Source organism: Scardinius erythrophthalmus (assembly GCF_964197995.2).
Source record: "Scardinius erythrophthalmus genome assembly, chromosome: 14".
NCBI lineage: Eukaryota > Metazoa > Chordata > Actinopteri > Cypriniformes > Leuciscidae > Scardinius > Scardinius erythrophthalmus.
The window spans coordinates 18089931-18114808 of record NC_138234.1 but is presented as its reverse complement, the minus strand read 5'-3'; the positions used below and the strand labels follow the sequence as shown (position 1 = coordinate 18114808).

The 24878-nt window shown below is 34.7% G+C and overlaps 2 protein-coding genes across 3 annotated transcripts in view; one reads left to right on the top strand and one right to left on the bottom strand.

Moving 5' to 3' along the window:
• tmem163b (transmembrane protein 163b) overlaps positions 1-18637 on the top strand; it is a 30851-nt gene extending 12214 nt beyond the window's left edge. Inside the window, exons 3-8 of the mRNA XM_081385549.1 lie at positions 500-543; positions 628-719; positions 4132-4228; positions 11922-12033; positions 13532-13673; positions 16683-18637. Of these exons, the coding sequence (XP_081241675.1) occupies positions 500-543; positions 628-719; positions 4132-4228; positions 11922-12033; positions 13532-13673; positions 16683-16743 (548 nt within the window). The 3' untranslated portion in view covers positions 16744-18637. The remainder of the gene's footprint in view (positions 1-499; positions 544-627; positions 720-4131; positions 4229-11921; positions 12034-13531; positions 13674-16682) is intronic.
• mgat5 (alpha-1,6-mannosylglycoprotein 6-beta-N-acetylglucosaminyltransferase) overlaps positions 18572-24878 on the bottom strand; it is a 71755-nt gene continuing 65448 nt past the window's right edge. For both annotated transcript variants that reach the window (XM_081385544.1, XM_081385545.1), the window contains exons 15-17: positions 23500-23574; positions 23183-23340; positions 18572-21961 (exon numbers count right to left, since the gene is read on the bottom strand). In XM_081385544.1, coding sequence (XP_081241670.1) covers positions 21763-21961; positions 23183-23340; positions 23500-23574 — 432 coding nt within the window. In that variant the 3' untranslated portion in view covers positions 18572-21762. The remainder of the gene's footprint in view (positions 21962-23182; positions 23341-23499; positions 23575-24878) is intronic.

Sequence of the window (24878 nt, the reverse complement as noted above, 5' to 3'; positions counted from 1 at the left end):
TACAGGCTGTGAAAAGTAAAGGAATTAAAATGCTCATTAATTCACAACATTTCCATTGCTGGCATAATTTTTAGATGTTTAAGGGATGTTAATCTGTTTGTCTGACTAACTAACTTTTTATATTTTTTATTGTAAAATGTTTTTATTTATTTATTTACATACATTTAAAGTTTTTCCAAATTATGGACTATATTAATTGTAAAATATTTGAACTAATTTATATAATTTATTAAATTAAAATATGTTTAAACAATATTTTAAACATTTCACGTTTATTTTTATTTATTTTATTTTTCGTTTCATATGTATTTATTATTTTTTAAATAAATCACACTTAAAACATGTTTGTCCAACCAATTAAATATTTCATTTATTTAAAAATAATAATAATACTATTTTAATAAACACTTCACGTTTAAAGTTTGTCCAACTAAATTTAAAAAAATAAAATACTTAAACCATCTTCATGTGAACTAACTTTTTCTCATTTCTTTTGCAGCTGTTTCTATAATGCGGCATAGTGCATCAGCGTTTGGGTTTGCTGTAAGTCTCACGCTTGATATATTTAAATGTTCATTATTTAATAGTCTTTAATGTTTTAACGCTTCTCTTTATCACTGTTTGCAGTTTGACGCTACTCTCGACGTCCTGTCCTCCATTATCGTGATTTGGCGATACAGTAACGCCGCGGCCGTCCATTCGGCGCACAGAGAATACATGTGAGTACATGTGATCCTTCCATGATTAAAGAAAACGTGGGGAATGGGACGTGAACGCATGGAACGGGCCATAGGGTGCGACCGAAATCGCATACTCTCTTATTTTGAACAAGTAATTACTTTACGACTGTACGTTCTATATAGTATGAATGTGTGTAGTATGAATGTAATCTTGACGTACTACATTCGCCATGCTGTCATTATCATGTGACCTTCGCGCATCAGTTACATCGCTTCACTGTCATTCAAAAATCCTCTCCCGTGTTCTCATGGGATATTAAAGTGTCCATCGTACGCACACTTCAGAATCTCGCCGGAAGAAGAAGGCCATCTGGTTACTTGAGTTCTGTGAATTTGGATTCAAACAAATACTGTTTTTTAGTATATAGTTGGGAAGTATGTGATTTCTGATGCAGCCATTGTTTGTGCTCTGTGGGGATTCTGGGTAGCCAATTAGATGTTGTTTCTGGGCAACAAGGAGAGCAGAAGGTCAGATTGATCTTTCAAGGTAATGATGTTGAGATTTTGACATGTTCCTCGGCTGAAGAAGAACATTACTGGGCGGACGAGCACGCAACAAATTACCTTTCCAAACCATAGCCATTAAAACAATCATTTAATGAATGGTTTCAGATGCGCTGATCCTTGTAAACCAACCTAGCATAATTTACCTCAGCAGGTTAAAGCAGGTTGACGTTTCCTAAAGACCACCATGTTTGATGGATGGAGGCCCGGCAGACAGACTCTCTGGTCCCCCGTGAAGTGACCCTGCTCTGGGTTTCATGTCTTTAGACAGTCTCTCTCTGTGTTCGGCGTCCCTTATCGGCTGAAAGACACAATAGAGATGGCAGAAGGGCTTTGTGAAAGCAGAGGAAGCGGAGAAAGAGAGGACAAAGGCAGAAGTGTGCTAGACAGCAGCACACTCAGACCTGTAGCATACGTACAGTACAGATACACACACACACACGTAATGAATCCATTTCTAATGCGCATGCCGGTGAAGCTGTGAGCCGCGGTCCCTTGGGGAATCTGCTGGGATGTGGATCGCCGTGGAGACAGATTACATCATAACGCAGGCTGCATTAGCGAGATGACATTTCTACTAGACTGCTAGACTCTTACACTGTAAAACACAACAGGCTCTTACCGTTTGAGAATAGTGATTTAAAAATAGATCTCTGCATTTTAAAAAAACATATTAGTGGTGCTTACTGGTGTAAAAAAAACAGTGCCAAGGCGATGCTATGCAGTTGCTAAGGTGTTCTGAGTTGTTGCTAGGTGGTTGTTAGTTTGTTCTGAGTGGTTGTTAGGGAGTTGCTATGGGATGACTAAAGTGTTCTGTGTGGTTGCTAGATGGATGTTATTGTGTTCTGCATGGTTTCTAGGGCATTGCTAAGTGATTACTAGGTGTGTTTTTGGTGGTTCTTTGGGAGTTGCTATGTGGATACTAAGGTGTTCTGATTGGTGTCTAGGGCGTTGCTAGGTAGATGTTAGTGTGTTCTGTGTAGATGCAAGACCAATGCAAGAGTGGTTGTTAGGGAGTTGATATGGGGTGACTAAAGTGTTCTGCGTGGTTGCTAGAGTGTTGCTAGATGAATGTTATTGTGTTCTGCATGGTTTCTAGGGCATTGCTAAGTGATTACTAGGTGTGTTTTTGGTGGTTCTTTGGGAGTTGCTATGTGGATACTAAGGTGTTCTGATTGGTATCTAGGGCGTTGCTAGGTAGATGTTAGTGTGTTCTGTGTGGATGCGAGACCAATGCTAGAATGGTTGTTAATGAGTTACTATAGGATGACTAAAGTGTTCTGAGTGGTTGATAGAGTGTTGCTAGGTGGATGTTATTGTGTTATGCATGGTTTCTAGGGCATTGCTAAGTGATTGCTAGGGGGTTTTGGGTGGTGCTTGGGAGTTGCTATGTGGTTGTTATGATTGGTTGTAAGGGCAGATGTTAATGTGTTCTGTGTGGATGCAAGGTCAATGCTAAAGTGGTTGCTAAGGTGGTTGAAGGTGAATTGAACCACTAGCAACTAAGTGGTTGCTAGGGAGTTTACATGGAGTTACTAAGTGTTTTGAGCTGTTGCTAGTGTTTCTAAGTGGTTGTTAGTGTGTTTCTTATGTGTTCTGAGTGATTGCTAGGGTGTTTCTAGGTAGAATGAATGTGTTCTGTGTGGATGCAAGTTCAATGTTAGAGTGGTTGCTAGGGAGTTGCTTTGGGATTATAAGTGTTTTTCTATGTGGTTAGTTACTAAGGTGTTCTGAGTGATTGCTAGGACAATGCTAGGGAGTTGCTTTGTGGTTACTAAAGTGTTCTGAGTGGTTGCTAAAGTGTTGCTAGGTGGTTGCTATGGAGTTGCATTTACTGTGTTTTCACACCTATACATTGCTAGCTCTTTGGATCTCCCAGCGCTGTCTAGAAGTTAACAGCGTCAAGACACACACAAACACTATACAAATGTTATAATGCAGCTAGAGCTGGAATCAAGGCTTCATTGGGACAGCATTCTCGCACTGAAAAGAACAATTACACAACATTTTAAGATGAAGAGGTTCTCTTTTGGTTTTCAACTGTGATAACTAATGTGCTCACTCAGAATCAGACCGTTCAGAGTTCGTTTGCAATCGGGCCGAGACAACCTCGTTCAGGCGGTCTCGGAGCGATTGTTTTGGTGCAGATCCGAGTGCGATTGCCATTTTATGCCTAAAAGAAAATGCTTTCGTTAAGTTTCTAATAAAATGCAAGTTTGCAGCTTTTTAGATTGCACTTTTATTAAATCTTTATTTTAATGTATGGATGTATTGATACAAATATTTAGAGCACACTTAATACATTCAGTTGCCTGTCAAAACAAACATGATCCACCTAGCAGACAAGCATCTCTACAGCATCGGGGGGTTCCTCCTTGGCCTGATTGCTAGATAAACTAGATTATATTAATCTGCACGTCTTAATTTAATTTTAATTTGATCTCCGGAGACTGTAGCTGTGTGTGTTTGTTTGTTTGTTTGGTTTGATTAATTAATCACTAACCAAAAAGCAGATTAAACAGACTGAGCTCGCAAAGCCTTTTACGATCCGCGTGTGAGAAACAGAGCAGAACGGCACCAAAACTTCACCAGATTTAACTCAGCTACCCCTGCGGCTGAGTAAATAGTGGAACAGATCTCGCCTATTAACCAGGCTTAATTAGAGAACGACAGCCCTCGTCATTTATAAACAGCGGGCTTGACAGGACTAATGAGAATGAGGCACTAAAGCGAGTAGAAGCTTCAGAGTCGTGTTTTATTGACTCAGACTCAGGAGGGGAATTAGACCGTGAACTCAATAAAGCATCTGTTGAATTGATGCTGTGGGTAACTCAACGTACCTGTGTGTGTGTGTGTGTGTGTGTGTGTGTGTGTGTGTGTTTTCCAGAGCATGTGTTATCCTTGGGGTCGTGTTCATCTTGTCAGCCATCACTATCCTGGGGAAAGCGATCCATGATCTCGCCACAAAATTGCAACCGGAAGTGGTAAGAAAACAACAAACACACATTTGTTCATTCACTGACTCAATGACGTATTCGCTGACTGATTGATTCATTGGATTGTTTGATTGACTGTTCCAATGGTTGATTCATTTGTTTGTTCGTTTGTTTGTTCATTCACTCACGGGATTTCTTGATCGTAATCTCCCCCACACCCTCATTCACTATTCCCAACATTACTCCACTAATATAGTTCACTTGAAGGAGTGAATGAAAATGAGTAAGTGAATTCGGACACAGAGTGTGCCGGAAGGGCTGCCGCTTTTGTGCTTGCTGTTTAATAATAGCAAACTGGCAGCTCCAGTAGTAATATGAAAAGATTAATCTTGAACTCTGTCATGGAAACTAGGTATAAACCTTAATTAAACAATTTAATAACCAATTTAAAAGGAATGTATACCTGTATGATATTACGCTGTTGCCACATTGGACCAGCGGTTTGAAAAATGGACGGATGGATGATTCGGGTATTCATGCGGGAATTCATTCGACGTGCAACTCTCACAGTGCATTATGGGTATTCTCTAGCCGTTGAGTGTACATCGGTTGAGTGTACATCGGGGGGCGATTTTGGACACAGCCATGGTTCCAGTGGTTGATTTAATTGTTTGTTTGTTCATTCATTCACTCACTGATTTATTCAATGGATTTGTTGATTAATGGTTCCACTGGTTGATTCATTTGTTCATTCATTCATCACTGATTCATTCATTGGATTGGTTGATTGATTGTTTCAGTGGGTGATTCATTTGTTCATTCATTCACTCACTGATTCATTCATTGGATTGGTTGATTGATTGTTCCAGTGGTTGATTAATTTGTTCATTCATTCAATCACTGATTCATTCATTGGATTGGTTGATTGATTGTTTCAGTGGGTGATTAATTTGTTCATTCATTCACTCACTGATTCATTCATTGGATTGGTTGATTGATTGTTTCAGTGGGTGATTAATTTGTTCATTCACTCACTGATTCATTCATTTGATTGGTTGATTGATTGTTCCCGTGGTTGATTAATTTGTTCATTCATTCACTCACTGATTCATTCAATGGATTGTTTGATTGATTGTTTCAGTGGGTTGATTAATTTGTTCATTCATTCATCACTGATTCATTCATTGGATTGGTTGATTGATTGTTTCAATGGTTGTTTCTTTAATTAGTTCTTTCCCTGACTCATTGATTTATTCATTGCATTGATTGATTGATTGTGTCAGTGGTTGATTAATTTGTTTGTTTGTTCATTCATTCACTCACTAATTTATTCATTGCATTGATTGATTGATTGTTTCAGTGGTTGATTCATTTGTTTGTTTGTTTGTTCATTCATTCACTCACTGATTTATTCATTGGATTTGTTGATTGATGGTTCTACTGGTTGATTCATTTGTTCATTCATTCACTCACTGATTCATTCATTGAATTGGTTGATTGATTTTTCTAGTGGTTGATTCATTTGTTTATATATTCACTCACTGATTCATTCATTGGATTGGTTGATTGATTGTTTCAGTGGGTGATTCATTTGTTCATTCATTCACTCACTGATTCATTCAATGGATTGGTTGATTGATTGTTCCAATGGTTGTTTCTTTAATTAGTTCTTTCCCTGACTCATTGATTTATTCATTGCATTGATTGATTGATTGTTTCAGTGGTTGATTCATTTGTTTGTTTGTTTGTTCATTCTCTCATCAAATCATTAATTGGATTTGTTCATTGATAGTTCCAGTGGTTGGTTGGTTGATTGTTGCGACTATCTGTTATTCTTTTTTCTAAGCGCTTAATTGATTTGATTCAGTCATTTTCTAAATATATTTCCATATATTTGAAAGCATTCATACTCTCGCATATTATTTCCCCGCTGGCTTTTCGTTGTATGTAAACTCCATTCAAGAGAGTCTCTCAGATGAAGGACTCCACACGCAAAAACCCAACACTTCATCTTTTTATGTCGCTGGTTGTGTGAGTTTTCCCTAACGGCGCCTGCTAAACAGCACAAGTGTAAAGCTGAATGAACATGGTGGAGACGAGGTGTGAAGTCACATACGAGATTAGAATAGTCTGATATCGCTGTTGCCAGGCAACATCAAGAGGGGAAATAGTTTTCCCTAAACCAGTTACCCCTCCACTATCACTCGCTCTCTTTCTCAATCTATCTCTCCATTCGTCTTCCTGTGATGAAATGAGACACCTAAAGCTTCGGTCTGGTACTGCATCTCTGGTGTAAAGATTCCACTTACTTCCAAGTTTCTCTATTGACATTTATGTTTCCACGAAGAACCTTTAATATCCATGGAACCTTTCCATTGCACAAAAGGTACTTTATAGTGTAAAAAACTTAAGATTATTAAAATAGACAAAAATGGTTCTTTTAAGTACTGTTTACTAAATAGTTCTTTGGGTTACTAAAAATGGTTCTTCTATGACATCGCTGCACATCCACCTTTTGGAACATTCAAGAACATTTAAGTAAATAGGAAATAACTCTCTTTTTTTTAATCAAGAACCAATCAAAGCACATTATGAACTTTGGTAATGAGTCTTGCTACTAGTTTTAAAACTGAAACACTCTTGGCATCAAAACCAATGGAGCTTAAAAAGGCTCTATTGTTAGAACCAGTTTTAAAAAGGGTTCTATGATGACATAATAAGAACTAAAAAAAGGTTCCATCATGATGTAATGAGAACTAAAATAGGTTCTATCATGATAAAATGAGGAGTAAACAACATTATGACATAACAAGAACTAAAAAGGTTTTTTGAAAGAACTAAAAATGCTTTTATGATGACAATTGGAACTTAAAAGGTATATATTATGACATAATGGGAAATAAAAAAGGTTCTATTATGACATATGAGAACTAAAAAGGTTCTGTAATGTCATTTTCTCAAACGGCATGAGATTGTAACCGTTTTTGGAACCTTTTGTTTTAAGAGTGTAGCAAACACAATTAGGGTGTAAAAGAGAAGATGATAACCAGAGAGAGAGAGAGAGAGAGAGAGAGAGAGAGAGAGAGAGAGAGAGAGAGAGAGAGAGAGAGAGAGAGAGAGAGAGAGAGAGAGAGAGAGAGAGAGAGAGAGAGAGAGAGAGAGAGAGAGAGAGAGAGAGAGAGAGAGAGAGAGAGAGAGAGAGAGAGAGAGAGAGAGAGAGAGAGAGAGAGAGAGAGAGAGAGAGAGAGAGAGAGAGAGAGAGAGAGAGAGAGAGAGAGAGAGAGAGAGAGAGAGAGAGAGAGAGAGAGAGAGAGAGAGAGAGAGAGAGAGAGAGAGAGAGAGAGAGAGAGAGAGAGAGAGAGAGAGAGAGAGAGAGAGAGAGAGAAGAGAGAGACGCTGTGCTGATGTTTTAATCAGGACTCTGGCTTCTCTCTGGAGGATTCCTGTTCCTGTCTCAGCGTGTAAAGCTTGGTTTTGGCGCATACAAGCGCCGCCTATAAATAGATCCAATATTTCTCCCTCCCTTCATCTGCTGCTGATGTCAGAAACACTTCCCCTTCTTTTTTCTCTCTTTTTTTATTTTTTATACTCTCTCTCTCTCTCTCTCTCTCTCTCTCTCTCTCATGAAATGTTAATAAGCTCTTCTGAACAAGGTGTTTGAGATGGATTGCCCCCTTTTGCAATCCCATGCGTGTTTCTGAGCAAGATTGACTTGTTTTTCAGGTGCTATAAAATCAATACAACAATTTTCCATTCCTGTAATAGACATCTGAGTGAACCGAACCCCTCATTAAAAACCTTCAGAATATAAATAGGAATAAAACTGTAAAGTTTGGTCGATTCAAGTGAAATGGAGATAAGTCATTTTGAGAAAACGGCCTTTAAAGATTTGTATTTTAATTGCTTTATTACACTTTATCTTTTCGCATCTGTAGATTTCAAACACTTAAATTAATATTTTGGATGTTTTCTTTCCAATAGTCTAAAAGAAGACACGTTATGGAAGGCCAAGTGTGTCAAATCGTCAAAATTTGGAAAACCCATTTGTACTCTTGTGCTTTTAATTTTGGTGTTGGTGTTGGACCTAGGCAATTTTGTACAGCACTTTAAATGTGCTTTATAAATAAATTAAACTTGAAACTTGAAAATCTCTGCCTGTAGACAAAATAAATTAAACATCTCGCATAAATGGCCTGCTCACATTCTCTATGCAGCTAACAGCTGCGAAAGTGACGAAAACGACACAAAAATAAAGCCCTAAATTATGATGTTTACAAGTTTTATATGGTCGTGTAGTTAAAACTGCAATTATTAGAGGCACACAACCATAAAAAAAAAAAAAGTGAGAGTGCGACTGCTACCAAATCCCTGATTTCTCGCTGAGATGGATGATCAGAGATTTTCAGAGAGAGACATTGTGGGATGTTTGTGGGCAGGCAGACAAGGTCTGTGATGAATGCGAGGGCACGAGGTCGTTTTTAACCCCGTCAGGGAGAGTTAGAGTTGTTCGACACTGTCCGCGAGACACAAACCTCATTGTTTTCTGCTTTCTTCACCCTCCTGACATCAATATTGATGAGGTTCTCTCGCCAGAAGATCCATCATACCGTTTTATGTGATGCATATGCATTGACTGAGCGTTTGTGTGTGTGTGACGTTATGTTTGATGGTGGGAACCTTGCATCGTTGCATTTTTTCACGTCTGCAAGGCCAGCAGTGCAAATTTAATGATTCTTTTTAGGCTGAGAAGGCAACTCAATTCATCTTGTTTTTGCATCCTTTTATTGACTCTGTGCTCCTTATTGCCATTCATATTGCTTTCGAACATATTCATAGGTGCTTCTCATACTAGTTTTGCCGTGTATGCATACTATAATTACTTGCATGCATTGAATACTCAGATTTGGACTTAGCACACCATTTACTGCGCACTGTGAAGTATGTAATATGTACTGAAATATGCAGCAATAGACATCAGACAGTATTATGCGATTATCACCAAAAGACTGGATTACCTTGCATGTTTAATTCAGCAAGTGTGCACTTAATGAGGTCATGACAATAATTTAGTATGCTACTGTTTGAAATGTTTACTGTGGCATACTGTTTTTTAATGGAAAACCGTAAAACAATATTGTAGTATATACATTTTTGCGTGCATGAAAATGTGGCAACAATTTAGTATGCTACAGTTTGAAATGTTTACCATAGCATACTGCATTCTGTGGTTTACCTATAACTTTGACTATTTGGAATAATAGTGTACTACTTACTGCATATTGCGTAGTATACCACATACTGTTAGAGTATGTATTATGCAGCAATAGACTTCAGCGAACTTAATTGTCAAAAAAATCCCATTACTGTGCATGTTTATTACTTGTGTAATTTCTTTTTCAATTTTATGCGAGGAATAATGTCACAATTTAGTATGCTACAGTTTGAAATGTTTACTGTTGTGTACTGCATACTGTTTTTAAATAAGAAACAAACAGAATTCGATTTTAAACAGCCGACAGTTTTTTTATGTAGTAAGAAACACTTCAAATTACGGTAGAATACTACGTAGTACATATCGCATACTAGACAGTATATAATGTTTTTATGTAGTAAGAAACACTTCAAATTACGGTAGAATACTACGTAGTACATACCACATACTAGACAGTACTGTTTTTATGTAGTAAGAAACACTTCAAATTACGGTAGAATACTACGTAGTACATACCGCATACTAGACAGTATATACTGTTTTTATGTAGTAAGAAACACTTCAAATTATGGTGGAATACTACGTAGTACATACCGCATACTAGACAGTATATACTGTTTTTATGTAGTAAAAAAAACACTTCAAATTACGGTAGAATACTACGTAGTACATACCGCATACTAGACAGTATATAATGTTTTTATGTATTAAGAAACACTTCAAATTACGGTAGAATACTACGTAGTACATACTGCATACTAGACAGTATATACTGTTTTTATGTAGTAAGAAACACTTCAAATTACGGTAGAATACTACGTAGTACATACCGCATACTAGACAGTATATACTGTTTTTATGTAGTAAGAAACACTTCAAATTACGGTAGAATACTACGTTGTACATACCGCATACTAGACAGTATATACTGTTTTTATGTAGTAAGAAACACTTCAAATTACGGTAGAATACTACGTAGTACATACCGCATACTAGACAGTATATACTGTTTTTATGTAGTAAGAAACACCTACGTAGTACATACTGCATACTAGACAGTATATACTGTTTTTATGTAGTAAGAAACACTTCAAATTACGGTAGAATACTACGTAGTACATACCGCATACTAGACAGTATATACAGTTTTTATGTAGTAAGAAACACTTCAAATTACGGTAGAATACTACGTTGTACATACCGCATACTAGACAGTATATACTGTTTTTATGTAGTAAGAAACACTTCAAATTACGGTAGAATACTACGTAGTACATACCGCATACTAGACAGTATATACTGTTTTTATGTAGTAAGAAACACTTCAAATTACGGTAGAATACTACGTAGTACATACCGCATACTAGACAGTATATACTGTTTTTATGTAGTAAGAAACACTTCAAATCACGGTAGAATACTACGTAGTACATACTGCATACTAGACAGTACTGTTTTTATGTAGTAAGAAACACTTCAAATTACGGTAGAATACTACGTAGTACATACCGCATACTAGACAGTATATACTGTTCTTATGTAGTAAGAAACACTTCAAATTATGGTAGAATACTACGTAGTACATACTGCATACTAGACAGTATATACTGTTTTTATGTAGTAAGAAACACTTCAAATTACGGTAGAATACTACGTAGTACATACCGCATACTAGACAGTATATACTGTTTTTATGTAGTAAGAAACACTTCAAATTACGGTAGAATACTACGTAGTACATACCGCATACTAGACAGTACTGTTTTTATGTAGTAAGAAACACTTCAAATTACGGTAGAATACTACGTAGTACATACCGCATACTAGACAGTACTGTTTTTATGTAGTAAGAAACACTTCAAATTACGGTAGAATACTACGTAGTACATACCGCATACTAGACAGTATATACTGTTCTTATGTAGTAAGAAACACTTCAAATTATGGTAGAATACTACGTAGTACATACTGCATACTAGACAGTATATACTGTTTTTATGTAGTAAGAAACACTTCAAATTACGGTAGAATACTACGTAGTACATACCGCATATTAGACAGTATATACTGTTTTTATGTAGTAAGAAACACTTACTACACACAGCAGAAATACTTACAACAGACAGTAGTACGCTACTTTATTATCAGAACATTTGGCTACCAGCATGTTAAGTTCAGTGAGTGCACTGCATACTATACACTGCAGAAGTAGTAAGAATAGTATGGTAGTATGCTATTCAGAATGTAACATGACCTTGCACTATAATGCGATTATGTGACAACAATGTAGCATACTACAATTTGAAATGTTTCCTGTTACCGATTTCTAAAATAATACGCCGTATATATTTCAGTTTCTAGTCAGCAGTACACTGATATTCCATTCTTATCGCAGCTCTTTTTCCCCTCCTCCCTTGATTTCCTCTAGAGTCTGCCATATAAATCACTGTTGTATAAAACACTGCACTTGACCCTTGAACGTCGCGTCTCGCTCAGTATGATAATGTCTCTCTCTTTCTCTTCCCCCAGGATGACTTCCTGTACAGCGTATCGGTTATCAGCGGAGTGGTGTGCACCATTCTGTCCATCTGTAAGTTCATGCTGGGGAAAGTCCTCACCAGCAGGGCCCTCATCACTGATGGTACGTTTCCCCGGAAACCCACCAGGTTACCGTGGTGATGGCCAGCCGGATTTATTATTCACAGTGCCTTGGCAACGTGTCTGGTCTTATTTCACCTCAGCTCCTCCCTTTTTAACTTCTGACGGGCTGGAAGGAGCAGGATTTTACATGTGACTATATATTGGCTTAAAAAAAGAATTTGATCAACTCCCAAAAAGATTTCATTTCCTCTGAATGAAACGTTTACACTTAACACATCACATTACGGACATATTTTTGATTTTTTTTTCCATATACTGAAAGGTGGAAAGATAGTCGAGCTCCAAAATGACAACAAATATGTTTTTATGACTTCAGTCAACATTATTACAAGTACAACTCACACATCGCATGGGTATCATTTATGGAGGTTTTATGGCATTTTTATTTGGAAAAAAAAACACTGAAAAAGAAAATGCGACAGATGAGTAGATAGACAGATAAGCAGATGGGAGTGCAGAGACAGACATATATATAGACAGATACGCACAGATGGACACACACAAACACACTCACATACACACACACAGTTAAAATTAAATCACAGGGCTTGTTGAGAAGATGTGTGCGATTACTTTTCTAACATACCAAACTTGTAATTTTTGTAATCAAAATTACACATATACACACAAAAAAACTGGTGTAGGATTTAGTTTGAAGCTAATTTGCTAGTTATTTTCACAAATAAACTTAAACACATTAAATTAAATGTGAAATTTTGAAGTAGAAAATTTATTTTTATGTAAAACATCCTCCAATAATCTGCATTTACAACTTCGAAAAAGTATTTATCTTCAAACAATATTTGGTAACACTATTTTACAGTGTCCTTGTTACACGTTACAGGTAGTTACAGTAGTAATAACTATAAGTTATGCATAAAAACACGCAACTAACCCTAAACCAACCCCTGTTCCTAACCCTATAGTTATTATGACTCTTATTACTCTCATATTCTTTAATATGCCACACACACAGAGTGTGACAGTAATTGCTAATGTCAAACACTCTATGTGCATCAACCATCTCAGTAGCACAAACACACACCCATCGTGGAACCAGTGAATCGTACACAAGATAAACACATGTGAAACTCACCAGCTGTCCAAACATCCAGGACTGCTGCTACACCAGCTAGTTATCACATGACTGATCATCTTATTACAGAATGCTAATAAGATTTATAATTTTTTATATTTCATATATATATATATATATATATATATATATATATATATATATATATATATATATATATATATATATATATATATATATATATATATATATATATATATATATATATATATATATATTAATAGCAAGTTTTGTTAAAAAAAGAAGATTTTGTCATTTTATTCATGCCGTTCCAAACCCATTAGACTTTCTTTTTCTTCTGGAACACAAAAGAATAGATTTAGCAGAATGTTCATGTTGCTCTTTCTGATATTTTTACATTGACGTAATTTTTCATTTCCAGGTTTTAACTCCCTAGTCGGAGGCGTCATGGGATTCTCCATCCTAATCAGCGCCGAGGTGTTCAAACACGAACCCAGTGTCTGGTTCCTGGACGGGACCATGGGGGTTCTGATCGGACTGATCATTCTCGCCTACGGAGTCAAGTAAGAGTCCCAATCCAACTCAAAAATGAAACTTTAAACTACATTTTGAGTAGTTTTTATGTGTAAAAAAAATGGAAATGTTACTTTAACATTTAAAGTTTCAACCATAAAAGACAAAAAAACAACAACATTGTGTTACTCCCAAGAGATTCGTTCTTGTAGCTAGTTTACTGAAAAGTAACACAACAAAGGTGTTGTGGGGGCCTGGAAATGCAAACTTGTATTTTCATTTTGGTTTCAAAGTGCAAGTTTTTGAAAACGATACCGACATCGTCTCCATGTAAACTACAAAAACGCAAATTCGTATTATGTGTTCAGTCTGCACAGTTGTGGTTAGAATTATTGGTAAATATGATCAAAGATGTAAAAATAAATCTGCATTGTTTATCCTTTTGATCTTTTATTTAAAAAATTCGCAAAAAATCGAAAAAGTAAAAGAATTGAAGGTGGTTTTTTTTAGTACATCATTGTCGTGTAAACGTACCCATAGTCATACACAAACCATGGTTATTATCGTTAAATTAAACTAAAACTACTAAAAAAATATTACTTTAAATAAAATAAACATTAACTGAAATCAAATATAAAATACTTAAACTTGTTTTATTTCAACTGGATGCCAAGGCAACATTTCAAATTTCCGTTTAGTTGAAGTACCAAAATAACTAAAGTAAATAAACTACAACTAAAAAACGTTTACGTTTTTAGTTTTAGTAAGTTTAGTTTAGCTAAAAACCATTAAAAAAAAAACAAAAACAACAGCAAAATTACTCAAACTTTAAAGTTAAAATGAAAACAGAAACAAAAATAAATATATATATATAAATAGTAGGTATATAAATAGTAGTGTATAATTATACATCGATGACATCAATACAAACATTGTGCCATGTTTGTTCACTATAGCACAAAGCTGTTTCATAAACAGTAATTTAATAATGTTCTCGCTCACTTGAGGGATTCATGCGTGACTGTTAGTCTTTGGTGCAAATGTAAATATGCCAAAGGGTTTAACTAAAGCCTCTGATAGGGACACTAATTATGTAGCATTTTGCTGGTTAAATAGCACACGATGCTCTCTAACAATTTCAAGCAATTATTATATCATCACTAGCCTAGAGAGCGTAATTAGCATTTCATTCATTGTAATGGAAATGAAGACGTAACACGCACATACACAAAACATTCGGGGAATTGTTTGCAAAGCTCAACCGTAACATCACCTGGAACATTTCCCACTGAAAATCGAACGGCACATGACTTGTTGACAGAACTTTAAGTGCAAATGTAAATCTATAAGCTGTAAAGTTCCACCAGCCCAAAAGCACACAGTGTTCCAGTAAGCAGAGGTCATTTCGTTTAAAGTGACAGGCTCGTCCTTGAGAGGTTATGAAGTCGAACGCTGTACCTGCTGAGTTTAGCCTTGTCATTGTGGCCTACAGGCCAACTAATACAGAGTGTTCTATTTACGCTTTACTTATGAATTTGAATTATAAATATATAATATACATTTTCTAAACAATTGTATTAGTTTTAACACAAACCTAATGTGATACATGTTTGTCAGTCGTACATTAATGAAAGATTTCTGTAATAGTACTAATAAACTGAATGAGTTTTAAATGCACAATAACCCAGTTCATATATGTATCATCAATAAATCCAATTTGTATCAATCTCATACATTTGAATCTCAAACATATTGCTTGTTCCACGTCTCGCCATATTTTAACTGTTTACACTTTTTAATAAATGTAATTGTTTTCACAAGGAACATTTATGCTGATTCTAAGCAATTTGAATAAATGTATTTTAAAATATGACTATTTAAATGAAATCAAATAGAGGCAAAGTGTATAATAAACTAAACTTTTTTGTTGAAAAAATCTTACCTGACTGATAAATGTGTCATATTAAGTTTATTAGTGCGTTTATGTTAAAAACTGAGTAATCCAAATGGATGGAAATGTTATAGGCAATTCAAATACATAAATCTTAAATTTAAGATCATGTCTTGAGGCCTAAATATTAAAATTAACAGGATTTAAACGTTTTTTACTTTCTAATTTTTAAATTCAACATACAATTTCAATTTCTAATTTTTACATCCAAATAGAAATTTTGATAAAATTTCACAATAGAAAAGCCAAGCATATGATAGAAAATGAATTATGGATCGCTTTGAACGTGCACAATTTGAAGTTACGTTGAAACAATTTTACTAAAATGTCCAATTTATAAATTGAAGAGGTGTTTAAATGGAATTTTTGTAAATACAAAAAAAAAATTCATGTGAAAACTTTATTGAAACGTTTTTTTTTTCTTTGTTAAAACATGCTAATTGTCCACATGAACATTGAAGTATAATATCATTTAAAGGGATATTTCACCGCTGGAAAGATGAATGTGTGTTAGTAGTAGAAATGTGAAATTATTTTAGAAGTTGGTGCTTTCTAGACTGAGAAAAGCCAGAAATTTTATTTTTGGCTCATGAGGATGAAAGACAACAACTCCCAGAATGCACTTGCTTAACTGCCCAACGAGGCCTCTCCCAAGCCACGCCTACCGGTTACAGAGGGCAGTATCGGAAGAAATTACACAACTAGGCTACTAGTCGACTCGAAACTGAAAAGACGGCGTTTTATCGTGAGATCCCCCTATGGACGGGTTGAAGACATGCGGAACGAGCTCCTCCTACTGGCTGTAGTCTCTCGCCTCTGGACAAAAAAGCCTCAGATGATGCTAAATGACGATTTTTGAGTCATCAGAGGTTTTTTTGCAGACACACAATACAAAAAATCTCTCGTCTCAGGGGGACATGAGGGAGGGAAGCACGGTCATTCGTAAAATACTACCGGGATTCTACTGATGCAAAGCTAATGCTAATCAGTGAAGTATTCCTTTAATATTGCAATATGCGTATACACTAATCACCAAACTTACTACATTTGTTTCTGGTCTGACATGAAAATGAGTGAACTTATGCATTTCTTCCTCTTTCTTCATCAGGTTGTTAAAGGACATGGTGCCGCGCGTCAGGCAGACGAGAAATTACGAACGCTTCGAGTAGGATTCTGAGTCTGGACAGCTCAACACACATAAACACTCTTGTGGAGATTTTGTGGGAAAACACAACACACACACACACACACATTTTTTCTTGCCTCAAGGCAAACGCAACCACAAACTCCCCCTGTAAATATGGATTTCAAAGGGAAAACTGACAATTACATATCTAAAATGTGTATTATTGTATTGTTCAAGCTGGCAATGAGCCGTGGAGCTGAAACAAGACGATTCAGAATGTGGCAACCAATTTGATATTTAAAACCCAGATTAAATCACATTCAGTTAAACGTCTCTGAAAAGGATTTATGGGTATTCGTAATCGCCTTGGGGCGAGACTTATTTTAGGAATGATTTGTTATAGGGAGAGGGAGACTTTTATCAGGTAAACTTAACATAGATTGTCTTTTTTGATTAGTTTTAAGTATTTATTTGAGCTTGTTTTGAAGACTTAGTTTTTAGTTTTTGTCTTTAAAACCTGTAAAAATTTCACATTCAATGAACTAAATAAATAGACAAAAAATAAACAAGGAATCATAAGTTGTCTAACAACTTTTTTTACTTTTACATTCAAACTTAGATTTCAATCAAATTTCACAATAGAAAAGCCAAACATATGATACAAAAAGAAGTGTAATTCATTCTGAAAGTGCACAAATTAAAGTTATGGCAAAATAATTTTGCTAAAATGTCAAATTAATAAAATGAAAGAGGTTGTGAAACTACACAAAAATGGCTCAGAGTTTTTCCGTCATGTTGTTAAAACTTAAAATTTGTTTAGTTTTTTCTTGTTAAAACGTGCCATCTGATCGTCTACATGAACTTATGTATACTATAACTCAACAAAACAGGGCATTTTCATATCTAATACTTTAATATCTATTGTAACATACTCGTCAATGTCAAAACATAATACATGAAGAAACTTTCAATACTTAAAGAGCACTAGTCTACAAATCAACTGCTATCATTAGAGTAAAAACGTGCCGTTTTTGAAACGCTTCATTTGCTTTAATATTGTTATTTCATCTTTCGCACTCCATTGAAACAGTAAAGTTCTGTGCAGTTCGGTTGCTAAAGCTTAATCCAGCCTCGCATTTAGATTTTGGTGAAACTTGTAATTATTAAATGGCACGCAAACGCGTTTAACGTTACGTTACTCACAGTAACAAAGCCTTAAAACTTGACCCTTCATGATGTGAACTTAGAAGTTCTGAAGTATTACATAGACTGTTTTGCCTTGAAATCTGGCTATTTAAATGTGTATTTGGGACAAGCCAAGTTTCTAAGCATTTTATGTAGCAATTAGCAAATATATCGTAGCTCCGCGGAGCAGATGGACGTAAACAGTGCCGTTACAGCCAGTCAGATTAGGTATGTGCTATACAGTGGCAGTTCGTAGTTGGATTGTAGGTGAAAAGCACATTTCTGCTTTAACGTTTGCTTTTGGAGAACTGTATGACTTGCAATGTTTTTTCAGGTGTGTAGTCGAATTTACCGCCCTGTTCTTTATTGACATTTTAACTACCTTGAGCCCTTGTCAGAGGTACTAGGCACAAGCACACGCCCCAGCAAATGGGACTTTCTTTCCTTCGCACAGTTTCTAAAACCACACGTAGAAGTGTGCCGGGGACTTAAAACAGAGACCCATAAATAATGAGCCAAGATTGGGGCCATTATTTGGTTTAAGACAATTCACATCACTCGAACAAATGCAGGCAAAAGCCGATGTTAATCCACGCCGGGGGCGTCGTGGAATCCGAATGTCATGTGAAATATGAATGTATATACAACTATGTTGCTGTGGAGTATGTATATTTACACAGAAATGTCTGTTGTCACAGAAAAAAAGTTTATTTGAAAAATAAAGATATATCCTACTGATTCCTCAATCAATGAAAAACAAACGATCAGTTTATTTATTTTTTGAATGTCTTTAAATCTTCCATTCCCCCACCCACACACAAATAATAACAAATAACACAATTTAATAACAGTTTACAAATTAGTCAGATGTGTGAATGCATTTCAGTTTAAAACAAAATAAAAGTGACTATTATTAACAGCAAAGTAAACCGAACAATTGAAAAAATAAAAAAAATATTAATAATTGGTTCCATTCATAATTTGGGTTTCATTCCAATTTTTTCCAATACACATGCAGGTAAGAATTACTGGCCACGATTTTCAATAAACTAATCTAATATCTTAAAACGTTTGAGACTGTCATTAATATGAAGACCATAGCTACAGCTAAGCTGTACAAACACTTTTGAAACGGTGGCATCCTTCATACTGTAAACCAAATGTTACGACTTTAGTCAACGAGATATATTTGTTTGATTGCATGATTTTGCGTGTCAACAACCACCAAACGTTTGGCAAAACTATTTTATGCTAAATGCCGACTCTACTTCAGCTATTCAACTACTATTTCGGCTTTTAGCTAGCTAGCTAGCATTCCGCCTTCAATGCTTTTTATTTCATAAAAGAAAACAAACCAGACAGTTCTAGTAACCATCAGAAGGCACATCATGTAACGAGAGGAAACAGACCATCGTTCTTGGCTGAAGACCATCGTTTTACGTACAAACGTGTAGATTTCGACAAAGAGCAGAAACGCAAACGTAAATCTATTGTATAAGTTAGAGTGGAAAACTAGAAGAGACCCATCTATATTTACAAATGTGCAAATGTTTACAGAAATCATACATTGGATAAAAACATCAAATGAGGTTTTTGCTGGCTTTTGCAATTAAACTTTGTTCGCAATGTTTGTCCAGAGTATCGTCAATAAAGGGAATTATGATATGCTTTGCTGTACTATTTTTACATATTACGTAAAGTACAATTTAACAGCTTTGCGTTTTATAGTTTTCAATGATTTTTTAAAACAAATCTAAATGAACAGAAAAAGATAATTTAACTCTTTTGCGACAGACTCTGGACAAGCATATGCGCTTACATTTAAATTAGTCTGATAAATAATATTTCCCTCTATAAAGAATTTTCTCTTCTATAAATAGTCACATAAAAATCAACAGGCAGAGATAAAGATCTGTATACAAAATAAATTAAAAAACAAACTTTAAAACAGTTTTACAGTGTGTTGTAATATCTGGTGTCAAATCTTCGCTATAGTGCATTTTCATTCCAAAACACAAATAAGTAATAATTTTGATGTGTTTTTTTTTTTCAGGCAAATTCAAGAATATAGACATTTTAACATAAAATTAAAAAACAAATAAAAACCTAGGCGGCCAATCTGTTTTTAACACAAAGTAAAAAAAAAGAAAAAGAGAAGAGAAACATATTCTATCCAAGTAATGTACAGTTTGCTTTTATACAGATATATTTTTCTTTATACAAATTAAGATAAAATTTTATAGAAATATCTGGGTATTTACTTTATCCACATATATTTAGGGTAAACTGAGACACTTTTTAGCATGCACCTCCTTAGCAAAAAGTGACCCAATTTAGTCAAACTCAACTAGCTTCCTTAAAGGCACACTATGTAATTTTTCGCCACTAGAGGTCGTTTATTCAAAACAAAGGCGTGGCTTGATGACGCCTCGATTTGGCGGAATCATCTTCATTTATTTATTAACGTTACGAGGCCGCTGGAGCGATAGCTAATGAGAGACGAGCGCGACACACAGCTCGAGAGCAGAGGAGCTTTTATTATGCAGTGAGCTAGATCGATTTTAGGCATGGTAAACGCGGTAAATCAAGAAAACGAGATTTAAACAATAAGACTAACTGTGTTGACAAGCTGTATAACAATGATTCGTTTTCTGTCGATGAATGTATCCAAACAGTTGCTCACCCGTCTAATAAAACACATAATATATTTAAGCGTCTTTGGTGTTTCTATGGTTTCTACAAAATAAAAGCAGAAATCGAGGGTAACGCGGGTATGATGTCATTGATAGGCGACGCACGGAAATGGTCCTTGTCCTGGTTAAAACTGCTTATTTCTCTGGATTTAAACATTCTTGGAAACATTTGGGATAACGTAAGTACACAAATCCACAAAATATATAACGTTGTTATAGTGGTTTTTGGATATTTTAATCCAAAAATCTTACATAGTGTGCCTTTAACAGTTAGTTCAGTTATACTGGCTGGTTTACGATGTGTGTGTGTCACTAAAATATCTTACCTGGCAGTTCTCTGGTGCAGTACTGCGATATTTACCGTGGATAGTGACCAACACTGGAAACTCCCAGTGTTAGCATGTGCTGTTACAAGTTGCCGTTTGCATCACAGGAAATAAACTACCATGCAGAATATAGCGGTATGTCTCAGCGCCTGTTATTTACATGTGAACGCGTCATTTCACAGAGCCAGTAAGTCGAGTGTCCGTTACAGTGTTAAACTGGGGAAGTTTCTTCACGAAGTCCGCTTCCCCATGACTTTAAAACAACAACCGTACTCGCAACACACAAACACACGCACACACACACTGCAAGTGTCAGTCTTCAAAAGAGTGAAGTTCGGTCAAAGAGTCAGTCGTCAGACTAGGAAACTTGGTCCAATGATGAAAGTCAGTTTTTCAGAGAGAGAAGAAAAACAGAACGTAAAAGAAAAACAGCAGGGGTAATAAGTGTCACTACAGTGTTTCCTCCATGCCTGCAGGTGGCAGTGTAGAGTTCTGATTCCCTGCACTCCGCTTCAAGTATGTCAGGCAGAAACTTGTTCAAGTTCGCGCAAAAAATAAATCCAGCTAAAACAAAAGAAAAAGGGTTTCTCCTCTCTCCATCCGTCGTTATTTCGGCAAGATCGTATTCTCTTAGCCGAGAGCTGCCGCACTCCAGCGTCTCACTTCCAGACGTCTCCGTTCGCTCGTGTACAGGAATGAAACAAGAGTTGAATTACTCCGATTTCTTTATTCGCATCACCGCACATTAAAACACTGGCACTGTCCGCATTGCACTATGTAACAGTCCGGTCCGGTCCAGTACGGCGGGTTTCGAACACCGCCTGGTTGGTCGTACGGGGTTGCCTAAGTGTGTGTGTGTTATAAGCAGTCCTTGCACAGCGCCACCTGGCCTTTCATGTAGTCTCTGCAGGGACAGATGCGCGTGAGGGACTGGTGAGCCCCGGCACAGCTGAACAGCAGCAAGTCGGACTGGAACACGCAATGCCGCGCTGATTCACTGTAGGCGGGCACTACGATATCACTGGCGGACTCCACCGTCTTACACTCCACACCATACCTGCCAGCAAGAAATGGAGAGAGAGAACGTTTGAAGATATGAAACGCCAATAAGTACAGTGCCATGGTTTTTAGACAGACGCCATGGTAACGGTGTGGTGTTTTAGACGTGCAGCAAGATTATTCCATGTTTTATTTGGACATTGTATGCGGCAATACCATGTTTTTATGTTCCATAGTAATAAGATAGTGCTATCTGAAGGTCTTACAGAACTATGATATCATCATGTTTTTAATTAATGAGAAATAAATGAAAATATAATATAAATATGCATATAATATTTATAATTAAATATGAAAATATTCATAATTTAAATATATAATAAATATGTATATTAAGAACATAAAAATGCATATTTAAAATATAAAAAATATTCATGGAAAATGAAGGAAAAAGTAAATATGCATCTAATAATAATTATATTTAAATATAAAAAAATTATATATATATATATATATATATATATATATATATATATATATATATATATATATATATATATAAATATATATGGAAAATAAAATCTGCATCTAATACATAATATTTATAATTAAATATAAATATATTTAAAATGCTAACATTATAAAATATATATGATTTAATAAAAATATTTAAAATATGTAAATCACATTAATGATAAATAAAAGCAAACTAAATTAAAATAACTATCCAATAAATAATATTTATATTTAAATATTAAAATATAATAAATATTTGAATGTATTATAAAACATATATTAACAAAATTAATATAATATATATATATATATATATATATATATATATATATATATATATATATATATATATATATATATATATATATAAATAAATACACACACACATACATATATACACACACACACATATATATATAAAAAGAGGTAAATATAAATATATACATTCTTATGTAATATATATTTAAATAAATTTCCATTATAAAATAATAAAAATAAATTAAATATTAAATAATATCAAATTTCTTTCCAGGAATTAAATGAATATTCTAAAGAAATATGAGGTTTTTATAATGACACCCAAGTTGTTTAGAAAAAGAGTCAAAATCTGATGCAAATTCTAAGCAAATCCCACAAACCTCAGCGGGAGCAAATAAACGGATTCTGAATTGTAATCGTAAAGCAGACAGTCGATAAAAGCCCTGTGAAATGCAACACTGCCCTCTGCTGTCTGGATGGAGAACTGCGGTGTGTGTGTGTGTACCTGGCCAGATCCTTGTCTTTATTGAGATGCTGGAAGAAGGAGGGCTCACAGATCAGCTGCTCTTCCTGACACATCTGTTTGCAGGATTTCCCTGCCGGAGCCAGCTTCACCTGCAAGGTGCTCAGAGGAGGCCACATCACCTGACCGTGACAGAAGTCCTGCACACAGACACCGATCGAGCGTGCGTTCTTTACACCATAGTCACAGGCATGTCAAGTCTAATGTCATCACGTGTGTTTTCAGATGAAGTGGAGCAGATCACACTCTCACGCGAACACACACACCTTAGATTTCCACTAAGATTCAGTCAAAGGTACCTGGTTCTCGATGAAAGCGTTGACGCGCTGTAACATCCCCTCACAGGTGAACTCGTACGGCAGATACGGCTCGATCTGAAGAAAAACAGCAGATGTAATGGGTTGGCATTATACAGAAGTGAGCTAAATATGACATAACTGACATTTCTGATCTCCTGAACAGTAGAAATTATTAACAAATAAAGTAAATTGTGCTTAAAAAAAATACTAAATAAGTCTATATACTATAGGCTATAGCTAAGTCTGCGTAGTGTGTATACATTTGTAACCTGGCCAAATTTGCTGGAAAACTCAATTGATGTGGAAATGGCTCATGAATGAAGTAAATAATATTTTTTATTCAACAAATTCAAAGTATTTAGAAATAGGGTGTAATCTGAAATTATCATAATTAGCTTTACATGATTATTTTTTATGATTAATACAATATATGAATATAGAGTTTATTATTAATGCAAAAAAAAAAATGTATTCCTATTATAATGCATTATATTATATAAGATAATATGTAAAAGATTATATTATGTTATATTATTATAATTATAATAAAAATAATTGTATTACTTTAGTACTGTAAAACAAAATATTGATATACTTATATAAGGAATATAATAAACATTATTATTTTCATTTATTATATTATATTCCCGTTCATTTCTAGTACTGAAACATTTCAATATTAATACATATCTTGTTATTCAATGCAAAACAAAAGTAATATATTGACATTATATTCCTTATATTTATAATAAACATATATATTTTTTTAGATATTACAATATATTATATAAATTGTTTATATTAACATGTAAAACACTATTAAACTACAATAATATCAAAATAATTTATTATTTGTAATCTAAAACAAAATATTAAAATATTGATATACTTATATTCCTTATGTTTTTAATAGGGCTGTCAAAAGATTAATCGCGATTAATCGCATCCAAAATAAAAGTTTGTGTTTACATAATATATGTGTGTGTACTGTGTATAATTAAATTTGTATATATAAATACACACACATGCTTGTATATATTTAAGAAAAATTTGTAATTTATATATAAAAAATGTATATTTATATATATTATAAATTATATATAAATATATACAGTATATGTATGCAAATATTTCTTAAATATATACATGCATGTGTGTGTATTTATATATACAAAATAATTATACACAGTACACACACATATATTATGTAAACACAAACTTTTATTTTGGATGCGATTAATCGCGATTAATCTTTTGACAGCCCTAGTTTTTAATAAAAAAATGTTATATTATTATATTCACATTCACTTCTGAGGACTGAAACAAAAATAATATATTGATATTATATATTTATATATTTGTATTCCTTATATTATTAT